This window comes from Eptatretus burgeri, chromosome 5 (genome assembly GCF_056783735.1).
Source record: "Eptatretus burgeri isolate ZD-2024b chromosome 5, Ebu_testis_v1, whole genome shotgun sequence".
Classification (NCBI taxonomy): Eukaryota; Metazoa; Chordata; class Myxini; order Myxiniformes; family Myxinidae; genus Eptatretus; species Eptatretus burgeri.
In genome coordinates, this window is record NC_140965.1 from 69,883,361 (window position 1) to 69,896,619 (window position 13,259).

Genomic DNA, 13,259 nt, shown 5'->3' on the forward strand with positions numbered 1-13,259 from the left:
ATGTGGCCAAAAGCAAAATCATCAGTGCCATCATTGTGAAGAAGAACAAACGAAATTGCTTTTCATTTTGGACACTTGATAGATTCTCAGTTTCTCGTTCTGAAACTCTATTTTATTACAGGGCCTAAGGCTCGTGGAGGAGCTCAAACAAAACAATTACACAAATACATGAGACGACACCGGACTTGACTTCAGACAAACACATTCGTGGAGCTTGGTGGTCGTGACATTCCTTCCGGGGGCACTGTGGGTCCTGGAGACACCATCTTTGTAACGTCTTACTTCCCTCCTCAGTTAGCATGGCAGTTAAAGAGAAATTCTGTCCGCTCCTTGCCCCCATTGGATTACCACCCAAAATGCTTGTCCATGCTCTACCCTCTAAAGTCTAAATGCTCAGTGCCAAGCGTGGAAGCAACACATGCCATTTTTAAAGTGTTTGGTTTGACTTGATCAGAGTCGGAATTGGACCGTCGACCTTCCAGACTCAGACGAGACATTGTAGCCGTTATGCCACTGAGTATGGTTTTAAACAGTAAACCATCAAAACAGCCCAAGCTTTTTGTTTATGTCACAAAAATCCCCCGTGTGGACGCAGTCGGTGGAACTAGTTGCTGCGTGCAGGGGTAGTGCCATACAATGCACCACGGATCATTCCACCCTGATCTAAGTGGCTACATAAGAGGAAGCGTACATGGGCATATTAGTTGTTACAGATAATTAATGAGCAGGAAAATGACGACAAGGACAGAGGAAGCACCAGCCGGTTTGTGAAGCAGCACAAACCCGTCGTGCCTCACTTCCGCATACCCGCTTGTACCACCCTGGCACAGGTGTATTTGTGCACCGCCATAGCCTGCAAGCGTGTCTTCGCAAAAAAAAATGGCTTTGACATCGTTACCTGTGATAAAACATCAGCAAATCATCATTTGTAGCATGGCTTCATGTGGGCAGGGCTTCGGAGCCACGTGACGCTAGGCGTTGGAGCAACACTTTGAACCGCCGTGAAAGCAGACAGTACTTCATTTAGATTTAGGAGGAGAAATTCTTCATAATTACGAATAAAAGAAAGTGGAAAGAAAAAAAAAATCAATTTTGGATGAGCATCATTGAAAAACTCGAGCAAGAATTGGAGACAAAAATTAGATCGACAAAGATGATACTTAAATGAAGGAGGAAAGAAGAAGAATAACAACTAAGTTGATGGACTGATATATTTAAGAACCTTATAATGCAGACATGAAAAGCCATTAGATTTGATTTAAAGGAGAAATAAAAATGCCAAATAGTCTTCAAGTCCATTTCATAAAGCATCGGTGGACTGACCTTGCCATCAAACTTTGAGAACTCATTGAAGGGATTGTTGAGCTGCTGGGGACATTGCTCCAAGCGCAGAGAGAGTAGAGATAGACCGACGGGCACCGAACGATGTCCTCGGAAATCTTTCCTCTCGAATGCTGATGTCAGCTCTTCATCTACATGAGAACAGGAAGTTGGGGGGGGGGGTCCAGGAAAAGGCAGCAGCAAATTAAAAGAATGAGAGTGAAAGGCCATTTATGATATTGATAGGAAGATTAAACTAACTGACCATTTCCAATTGACAACAGTAAAACGGGATCTCAAAGGACTGCTGAAGCTATTGTCGGCTACCAAAACCAGGATGTAAGGAATACCCAGCAAAAGGACAAGGTCAGAAACACACACCTTAGAATGAGGTAATGGGAAGTTCTCAACAAAATCACCTCCAATGCCCTTCTTTTTCATGCCTCATTAGGATAGTGTCATAATATTTAAATGAATTTTAAATACAAAGCCCAATCAGTGGCATGCTTGTCCACCTGACCACAAAACCTTGCTCTGTCTGATGCGTCCAAACATGCAGTGTACCGCTAACCACATCACAGCAAACAATGCAAGCGATAATGACAAAGAGAAAAGCAGTGCAGTTAGTGAGAAAGGGCACGTTAAGATAATCTAGTGGACCACAAACCAACCGATCAATCCGGCGATTTCAGCATCAAATCACGAGAAATCGAAAAAGGGGACTTTTTTTTAATAAGATGACAATTTCGTTCATACACCCTACCTGCACGGAATGACCACGTAAGAAGAGTGCACGGAACAAACAAGGCAAGCAACGTCTCTATAATATCACCAATAATAAATCACAAACAGAGCAATGCGACATTAATGCCTAATCATTGCGAGCAAATCATACAGAAGGCCGATCACCTGGCTCCGAGTCTCTGCCTAATGAGCGTGCTTTGTTCAGCACAGTGCGCTGCGCAAAAGGGGCACAATATTATCTCAAAGGCCTCGAGAAACTCTCACAGTCACACAAGTCCCACGTCAACGTGTTTCAATCCAACTACGTGCGTGTATGAACACTTCTTCAAGTACTTATACGTGAGACGAAGGCCCGGATTAAATGTCCCTGCATAACTGAACAAAATATTGCATTGATGAAGAGCAAAGGACAGACCAAAGCACGAGCATGGAAACACTCCCGGGACCACACAGATTATTTATGACAATGGGCATGTGCTGCACTCCCTGCGTTCCGAGCGGGATTAACCATTATGACACAATCTGCTTTTCCTATAAAACAGGCATTGATCCATCATATGAGCATCTTACTCCCCCCCCACTGCCACCGCACCCCCACCCCCACCCCCCCCAAACCAGAAGCTTGTCTACCTGTGACCTTTTGCAATTCTATTTTGTTGTTAAAATGCAGTTGAAGATTCCCAAAGTTTATCTTCTGAACCGTAGCAAGCACTTTGGTCCCAACGGGCATGACACGGTCAACCATTTCGCTAACTCACGCGAGTGCAAAACCGCTTACGTAAACAAAATCGCTTATGGATTTTTCTTCGAGGGTGTGACTGCTGCACTTCCATATTCTTCAAAAGATTGTGATTTTCCTTTTCATAATCTCTCAGTTCAAAATGTCCACCAGGAGAGGCTTCAATCATAAACATTAAACTAAAATAGTTATGCCCAACCCCCTCATCACCACTACAGATCCGTGTTTTGGAGGATCGTCAAGAACGATTTGCATCTTTCCTGGATGCAGCGAAGATTCTAACTTTGTGGACTTCACTCTGCTTGCTTCCTCGATGCACAAACCAAAGAAGAGCAAAATATATTGTTTCTGCTTTATCATAACATTGGCCTTTAGTGATGTCGAGGTCGCATGTGATATGGACATTTGAGTGTTACGTCGTGAAAAATGATGTTTGTTTCCTTCTTCAGTACCTACAATAAACCCCCCTACTGACAATAACATCTCCCCTCCCCCTCTTTTCCCCATTTCATTTCCTGGATCCATTATTGATGTAAAACAACCTCAAAAGCTAACTAACATGCTGCCTCTTGGATCAAGTGTTATACAATCTTTATATTTTAATGGGCAATTCATTTTATTCCACAAGGCCTGTCATTTTTACATGTGGCTTCATGCTGTATATGCAAGATATGTCGATGTGTGTGTGTGTGTGTGTGTGTGTGTGTGTGTGTGTGTGTGTGTGTGTGTGTGTGTGTGTGTGTGTGAGTCTTTTCATATGAGCTGGGATCGGATATCATCTTCCTGATGTCAAAAAAATGGAGGAAATACCGACTTTAAAAATGTTATCATGAAATGAACAGTAAAGCAGTCGATAGAACATAGCATCAGGAACGGGAAAGCAAGCATAATCACCCAATCCCCACAGATGATGTATAACAGGAAAACTCAATGGGAATATTAATGGTGATGGAATTCGGCAGCTAATTTCCACAAACGACAGTACAACTCATCATCTGTGGCGTACAACAAAGCACGGAACGTCAAATGTTACATGCGGATCACTACAGCTGAACAAACGGGTCGCAATTTTCAAATGACAGGCACATACGACATGTATACACACGTGGATTATCGGTACAAGTCACACTCGGGGTGCATTCACTTCACAGCTGTATCCAGAACATCCAGTTATGGATGTGTAATGTGTAGGGATGCGTAATGATGCTGCAAAAGCTTGAATAGAAATGAAACTGTGTGGAAGAATAGTTCTCTCTGTCCACGAGGATGTCACATCGGGTGCCCTGTCATGACCCGACTTGCCGGTGGAGACGGTTCAAAAGTGGAATTTTACAAAGGGCGTCCTCGAGCAGAAACAGAACTGCGATCAAAAGCAAAATGTTTCTCACCGGACATATTTGATGAAACGTCTTTCCAAGGCACGTTCTTGCATTTCACTTGATTCTGGCGCTCTTTTCTCAATCTCTCCAACCGTTGTGCTGAGTAATGAAAGCCATGAGAGGAGGTCATATAAAAGAACAATGAATGCTATCATTTGTTACCCCATTCATTTTGAAAATAAAACAATGGGGGGAGATATTGTAATCAGCTCCATCTGTCTGTCTGTCCACCACGCTATCTCCTACTAAACAGTTGTGCAGAAATTCACCAAACTTGTTAGTTATGATCACAACATTGCAAAAAGGTATGAGAGCAGTATAATTTTTGGCCCCACCCCCTGGGACAGAGTCAACAGGGTCACATTCCAAAAATACAATTCTATCCATTGAGACCATACTCTGTAGTGTTGGTGCTGCCTAAGCAGTCTCCTGGGCTATTGGACACAATCCTGGATGGGTCGCCACTCCGACACAGGATACTCGAATGGCTCAATCATCCCAGCAAGCTGGTACTCATTTTGCCGACCTCGGAGGATGACCGGCTGTCAACCCCACCTAGAATTACTTAAATGGCCAAGTGGGATTTGAACTCAGGAGCTAAGAATCCCAAACCCACCACCCTAACCATTAAGCCAACACCAGGCATAAATTTGCAATTACAGGCAAACTTTTAAACGTTTTTTTTTTAATGAAACTTTGTTAATGCAAACAACATTGGGGGGACGCGTGAAATATGTTATGATTTTGGGGATTTGATCCCCGGTTCATGCCCCAGATTAAGGGGACTTGGAGTCACAGGAGACAAAACAAAATATTTTTTTAACTCAAAATTTAACATTAGGTCATTCCTGGTGGAACTTTGTGCCATCTTTCAACTTTTCCTTTATAGGTGGGAAGGTTCGCTTCAGTAATTGTACTTTTAAAAATGTCACTTCCACCTTCAAAAGACGGCATATTCTCAAATGACAAAAGCACAGAATGTAAGCTTGTGAAAAAAAAAAATCCAAATGAGTCTATCTGCGACATAGTGTTGCAATCCATCTAATAAAGCCAAATCCATTTCGAGAAATTCAACTCACTTGATACCAAAGACAAGAAGAAACACCACTGGAGAGCATTGTTGGTCCGGGTCATCGTGGTAACAGGCATGAAATAACAAGTATTTCAGCAAAAAAAGCAATCGGTTTCGAATAAAACAAGGCATATCAAATGAAATCCCAAAGGGTTTTATCAAAATATATGAACGATATCAAACGGAATGCAGATGGCAAGACTCATAAGTACTATGTTAAAATAAACTTGTTTTGAAGATTTTTTTAGCCTCACATCATTCTCACCTACAATATTATCCAAAGGAATGTTTTTCCAACAATTAAATTACAATGGAGGAACATTGTTGTCATGATTCCTTTCCATCTTGAACTATATGTTACAAGCCAAACTGAACAGGCATTTTACAATTGAGCCATGTTTATTCAATTTTTTCTCTTGGGGAAGAAAACAAATACAAACTAGAGGGGGAGCACTCAGTAGAGTGCAAAACCTCCGCCGCCAATACTGCTCGGTCACTCAAGTGAACCTGATATCCTATTCATTCAATTTGATGTCAACAGTGCTCACAGAGTTATAGTTTACAACTTTCCCTTTTACATACTCAATTCATTCGTCATAACTGGATTCATTGAGACAGAAATTGATTTTACGTGGGTATATCCACCTGAAGTTCCAAAATCAGCCGCAATTATAATTTTGCCATGTTTTTTTTTTGTTGGAAATCACTTATAACATGTAGAAATGCAAAAAAAAAAAAACATCGAAATTTTGTTGAAAAAAAATTTTCAATTTTTTTTTTTCATCATACAATTTTTTTGTGGGTGGGGGGGGGGGTGGAAATCACTTAAAACATGTAGAAATGCAAAAAAAAAAAATTGGGGGGGGGACCAATTCCAAAATCTAATGGCATGATCCTTGGACCATACCTAACCCCCCCCCCCACCATGTTTCGTTGAAATCCGTCGAGGAGTTTTTCCGTAATACTGTTCACAAACAAACAAACAAACAAACAAGCAGTCATAGACTGGTACTTACGAAATCGTCAACTTGACCTCTAACCTTGTCTAATAAAAGCTGTCTCTCGAGAAGGTAGCGACACAAACCAGAAGTTTCTACGATGATTCTGTTCCAAACCATCAAAAATCGAATGTTTTGGATGTTTGACCTCACTGTGACCTTGACCTTTGACCGATTTTAACCAAAATCTAATCAGCGCGAGCCACCAACCTCCTGAATCATGTGGTGTAATTTGACATTGGTAGCTTCTTCCGTTCTCGAGTTATCATTTTTTGGATGTTTGACCTCACTGTGACCTTGACCTGTGACCGATTTTGACCAAAATCTAATCAGCACGAGCCATCACCCTCCTGAATTACGTGGTGCAATTTGACATTCGTCGCTTCTTCCGTTCTCGAGTTATCGTGCCTACAAACAAACAAACAAACAAACAAACATACAAACAAACAAACAAACAAACAAGCAGTCATAGACTGGTACTTACGAAATCGTCAACTTGACCTCTGACCTTGTATAATAAAAGCTGTCTCTCGAGAAGGTAGCGAAGCAAACCAGAAGTTTCTACGATGATTCTGTATCAAACCATCAAAAATCCTAACGTCGACGGAAGCAAAAATCTCCATTTCTCCACGCAATTATATTATACCTGAACGTAACTCAACGACGCGTCTGCTCGAGCGCACTGCATCATGGGACGACCCGTGACGCGTCGAGTGAAATATTTTTTATACAATCTTAAAACGTCTCCAAAACATCCGATTTTTACCAGAATTTCGACAACCGAGTTTTAAGCGTCCGAAGCGATCGCAAAAACCGAAGACAAAATTAAAATCGAAGTTAAAACGAACTCGTAACGTCGAGCGAAGCAAAAATACTCCATTTCTCCACATGAATTTACGGAATTATGTCTGACCTCACTGTGACCTTGACCTTTGACCGATTTTGAGCAAAATCTAATCAGCACGAGCCATCAACCCCCTGAATCACGTGGTGTAATTTGACATTGGTAGGTTCTTCCGTTCTCGAGTTATCGTGCCTACAAACAAACAAACAAACAAACAAGCAGTCATAGACTGGTACTTACGAAATCGTCAACTTGACCTCTGACCTTGTCTCATAAAAGCTGTCTCTTGAGAAGGTAGCGACAAAAACCAGAAGTTTCTACGATGATTTTCTGTACCAAACCATCAACAATCGAATGTTTTGGATGTTTGACCTCACTGTGACCTTGACCTTTGACCGATTTTGACCAAAATCGATTCAGCACTAGCCACCACCCTCCTGAACCACGTAGTGTAATTTGACATTGGAAGCTTCTTCCGTTCTGGAGTTATCATTTTTTGGATGTTTGACCTCACTGTGACTTTGACCTTTGACCGATTTTGACCAAAATCGAATCAGCACTAGCCATCAGCCTCCTGAATCACGTGGTGTAATTTGACATTGCTAGCTTCTTCCGTTCTCGAGTTATCTGTTCCAAACCATAAAAAATCGAATATTTGACCTCACCGTGACCTTCACCTTTGACCGATTTTGACCAAAATCTAATCAGCACCAGCCATCACCCTCCTGAATCACGTGGTGTAATTTGACATTGGTTGCTTCTTCCGTTCTCGAGTTATTGTGCCGACAAACAAACAAACAAACAGAAACGGAAGGCATCAATATACTTACAAAATCTTTAGATTTTGTAAATAACAAACGGAAGTCATCAATGTACTTACGAAATCTTTAGATTTCGTAAGTAACAAACAAACAAGCAGTCAGAGACTGGTACTTACGAAATCGTCAACTTGACCTCTGACCTTGGATAATAAAAGCTGTCTCTCGAGAAGGTAGCGACGCAAACCAGAAGTTTCTACGATGATTCTGTGTCAAACCATCAAAAATCGTAACGTCGACCGAAGCAAAAATCTCCATTTCTCCACGCAATTATATTATACCTTAACGTAACTCAACGACGCGTCTGCTCGAGCGCACTGCATCATGGGACGACCCGTGACGCGTCGAGTGAAATATTTTTAATACAATCTTAAAACGTCTCCAAAACATCCGATTTTTACCAGAATTTCGACAACTAAGTTTTAAGCGTCCTGAGCGATCGCAAAAACCGAAGACAAAATTAAAATCGAAGTTAAAACGAACTCGTAACGTCGAGCGAAGCAAAAATACTCCATTTCTCCACATGAATTTACGGAATTATGTTTCACCTCACTGTGACCTTGACCTTTGACCGATTTTGACCAAAATCTAATCAGCACTTGCCATCACCCTCCTGAATCACGTGGTGTAATTTGACATTGGTAGCTTCTTCCGTTCTCAAGTTATCGTGCCTACAAACAAACAAACAAACAAACAAACAAGCAAGCAGTCATAGACTGGTACTTACGAAATCGTCAACTTGACCTCTGACCTTGTCTAATAAAAGCATGAATCAGTCAAAAGCCCAAGGGGAGCTTGAATACTGAATTCATTGTGGTCTACGGTTTTACACTGTTGTTTGCAGATAATGAGTCCCATACAAAAACAAGATTTCTTATAAAAATTCCATTTTTTTGTTTTTATTTTTAAAAAAGTGATTCAGTACCAGCAGGTTATGCCAGATTATAGGTGTATTACTTTTCAGAAGAATCTGATAAAAGACTTATTATTTATTATATATATATATATATATATATATATATATATATATATATAAATATCAGTTATTCATTGCTGTTCCAGAATTTCGACAACCGAGTTTTAAGCGTCCTAAGCAATCGCAAAAATCGAAGTTAAAACTAACTCGTAACGTCGAGCGAAGCAAAACATCTCCATTTCTCCACATGAATTTACGGAATTATGTTTGACCTCACTGTGACCTTGACCTTTGACCGATTTTGACCAAAATCTAATCAGCACTAGCCATCACCCTCCTGAATCACGTGGTGTAATTTGACATTGCTAGCTTCTTCCGTTCTCGAGTTATCGTGCCTACAAACAAACAAACAAACAAACAAACAAACAGAAACGGAAGTCATCAATATACTTACGAAATCCTTAGATTTCGTAAGTAACAAATAGAAACGGAACTGATCAATATACTTATGAAATCTTTAGATTTCGTAAGTAACAAACACACAAACAAACAAACAGAAACGGAAATCATCAATATACTTCCGAAATCTAAAGATTTCATAAGTAACAAACAAACAAACAAACTAGAGGGGGAGCACTCGGTAGAGTGCAAAACCTCCGCCGCCAATACTGCTGGGTCACTCAAGTGAACCTGATATCCTATTCATTCAATTTGACGTCAACAGTGCTCACAGAGTTATAGTTTACAACTTTCCCTTTTACTTTTAACTTTTACATACGCAATTCATTCGTCATAACTCGATTCTTTGAGACAGAAATTGATTTTACGTGGGTATATCCACCTGAAGTTCCAAAATCAGCCACAATTATAATTTTGGCATGTTTTTTTTTGTTGCAATCACTTATAACATGTGGAAATGCAAAAAAAAAAAAAAAATGGAAATTTTGTTGAAAGAAAGTTGCAAAATGTTTTTTTTCTCTAACAATTTTTTTTTTGGGGGGGGGTTGCAAATCATTTAAAACATGTAGAAATACAAAAAAAAAATTCAAATATTTTTTCAAAATGGCCGCCATAGCGGCCATATTGGATTTTGGACAAGTCCAAAATCTAATGGCATGATCCTTGAACCATACCCAACCCCCCCCCCCAAGTTTCGTCGAAATCTGTCGAGTTTTTCCGTGATACTGTTCACAAACAAACAAACAAACAAACAAACAGAAAGGGGTGAAAACAGTAACCTCCGATCTTCGATGGCGGAGGTCAACAATAGGACAAAAGCAAGGTTATGCCCAAGCATAGTGAAAGTAAACACAGAAGGGTTAAAGCATATCTAAAGTAGATATGGAAGAGTGAAGTTGTATTTTAAAGAAAGTTATTTGTGTTTAAAGTGTACCTTGGTCCTCATGCTGTCGCTGCTGTACTCTCAATAATGCCAGCAGTGGAATTACGCGATGTCGGTTATCGGCCAAATCTCCCTCTCCCAGCCCAGCCAATTCGGACCGTGACAGACGTCTTTGTCGTTAGTGCATGAACCTCCAAATTTTCATTGTCGGATTCGTATGAAAGATCGAGGATGAAGATAATCCATCCATTGAGACCATACTCTATGCAGAGCGTTGGTGCTGCTTAAGCAGTCTCCTTGGCTATTGGGCACAATCCTGGACGGGTCGCCACTCCAACACAGGATACCAGCAAGCTGGCACTCACTTTTGCTGACGTCAGAAGGATGACAGGCTGAGTGAACCCCACCTGGTATTCATTCAACAGCCAAGCGGGATTTGAACTCAGGACACTCGGATCCCAAGCCGACCACTCTAGCCATTCAGCCAACATCGGGCATGATGAAGATAATGGAAAGGCTAAACAGTGGACGTTATCGCAGAACATGCACAACAAGAACGCACCGGGTTTTCATCGCCAAGATTACCGCTTCAAAGGCCCTACTTTTGTGGAGAAATTTAACTCATCACCAACAGCTGTGCTCAACACCTCAACACAGGACCTTGTACCAATAAAATAATGTGTTGTAGTCCAACACTGCACAGTATCAAGAATGATTTGTGCAAGACAAGAATGACAAATTACTAGACCCAGGTGGATCCCAAGTGTGGTTTGGGATACTAGAAGTGCAGTTAAAAAAAAAACAAAGGTTGAAAATTAACAATTACTTCAACATCTGAGATTTCTGTGCAATTGCACAGGCAAATAATATCTGGGATGATTCAGGATTACAACAAGAACTAGACTCGGTAGAGCACAATAAACTCGGAAGAGCACCTCCACCAGGCTGAACAGCTTACGTTTTGTATCCCACCGATAGGCCGGATCTGGATCGGAACTCTGTACATCAATTGTATTGTTATTTATTATTTTTACAGATGTATATGATCGTCACTGACTAATAACGTGGAGACCTGTTCTGTTGAAGGTCACCTTGTGGAGAAGAGTCGCCATGCTCAAGATGTTCCGATGCAAAAGGAGAGACCTTATGCTACTATTGGAATTACATGATCCAGATAGACATTTACTACTGCTTAGAGCAGCCTCGGCGACTGAATTTGTGAAAAAGAAAGGTACAAATGTGTGGTTGCATAACAAGAAGGTCCGACTGAAACAGAAATGAGCTTCTTCTAAAATTCTGGTGTGAAACCCCAGATGCAGCAAGAATGTGAGGTTGGCACGTACCGGGGGTGGACGCCACAAAGATAATCAATTAAAGATCTAGATTCTAGACAAAGGCAGAGACATCGACCCAGGTTAAAAGATCCGCCTGCAGTGTGTGATTAGTGTCCAACTCAAACACAATGCCACCAGTGCACAGCTTCATCAAGGTATCCTCGTCACACATCAAAGGAGCTTTACCCCAAATGACCTGAGTAAAATATATCAGTGATAGGACAGCCAATCAGAACAATAATTTCACGAAATTGTCCAATTTAAAACACAAGACCAACTTTGGTCTCAATTTACAATGACACTTTATGCCACAACTCATGACAAAAAAAAAACCTTATGTGATGGGGATTGGTGAAAGTGCAAAATACCTTGTAGGAAGAGCAACAATGTTTTTATTGCTCTTGCTACAAGCAAGCATGCAGGACATTATTTGTCCATAAAAACTGTTTGACTGGTGCCTGACATTGTATGTCAGGCATGAGCTTCTTCACATCCAAAGAGGAGGTGCAACAACAAAGCTCATTGCAAGACCCCAGCAGATTATGATGATGATAATGCACGACGACGTGCACCTCCAGCAGTAAAACCTGCTCCAATACAGAATCATCCTCCTCCTGCACATATTTATCAGCCAGCGCAGCATGTGACTGCCATGTATGAACATTAGTGCAAGTGAAACCTTGCACTAATTACTAACAAATCTGAGGAGTTGGAAAATATCTATCTAAATTGCAGGAAGATGTCAACTGGCCACACACCACCATTTACGTGGACCTGAGGAATGGATGAATGAAATATACCATTGTGGAATATTTTGTGAAGATCCGAGTCACTACATCTGGCAAACAGCACAGAGGAGCATCAAGATATTGAGAGCGTTTTAGAATGATTATTATTTTACTTTTCTACAGGGTCTAAGGCTCATAGAGAAGTTGCAACATAAAAAACACACACATAGGGAGATGCAAGAGGGAGTGCTGAAGTTGTGGAAATGAGGCTGGCGGTATGAACGAGGGAGAGAGGCTCGCTAGAAGGCAGAGGAGTGGGCCACCACAAGGCATGCATAGTTAGAGGTACGCATGCTATCGAGAGAATATTTTGTAGCTGGTCGTGTCTCCGGAAAACCGCATGGAGCCCTGGACATCAGGGATGAGATCTTGGAGAGCGAGGAAGGTGGCTTCCTCGCTCTTCAAGATCTCGATTGAGAGGACAGGAGAGGCTCGATTGAACGTGGAGGCATGGGTCACTGTGAAGTGCACGCGGCCTTGTGGCCTGTGGATCGAGGCTGGTGCTCTGCGAATCACCATGTCTCTGATGGACTGCCTGGAGCCCCAGAGAACTTTTGTGCCGTGAAGCTGGCAACAAACATCGCTGGTTTTGTGAGCCATGGAGGCAAGAGGGAGGTAAGCCCTAAGCGATATGATGTTGCTCCCGCCCTGGTCCGGCCGTCGAACGGCACATCCCGGAGGGAGAAATCCTCACCTGAGCACCAAGGGTGTGGCATCAGGGAGAGACAAATCAGGTGTTCAGAAAAAAAAAATGCGAGAAGAAAATTGTGAATAAAAATACACAGACCCCCTTCCAGATGGAGCCCTGTGTTTGTGCAGCCACACCAAACATCTGGAATGTGCACTGTAAATAATAAAGACTGCAATTATTTTAGTGGAGTAGATCTTCTCACAGGAAGACAGGGATCTGCACTGAGGTGAGAAGCTGGAAAGATGCTACCTGTCTCGGAAAATTCAACAAAATA

The 13,259-nt window shown here is 41.5% G+C and overlaps 1 protein-coding gene across 2 annotated transcripts in view; it reads right to left on the bottom strand.

Moving 5' to 3' along the window:
• MAPKAP1 (MAPK associated protein 1) overlaps nt 1-13,259 on the bottom strand; it is a 269,365-nt gene that overhangs the window by 233,794 nt on the left and 22,312 nt on the right. For both annotated transcript variants that reach the window (XM_085882336.1, XM_085882335.1), the window contains exons 2-3: nt 4,192-4,281; nt 1,324-1,472 (exon numbers count right to left, since the gene is read on the bottom strand). In XM_085882336.1, coding sequence (XP_085738462.1) covers nt 1,324-1,472; nt 4,192-4,281 — 239 coding nt within the window. The remainder of the gene's footprint in view (nt 1-1,323; nt 1,473-4,191; nt 4,282-13,259) is intronic.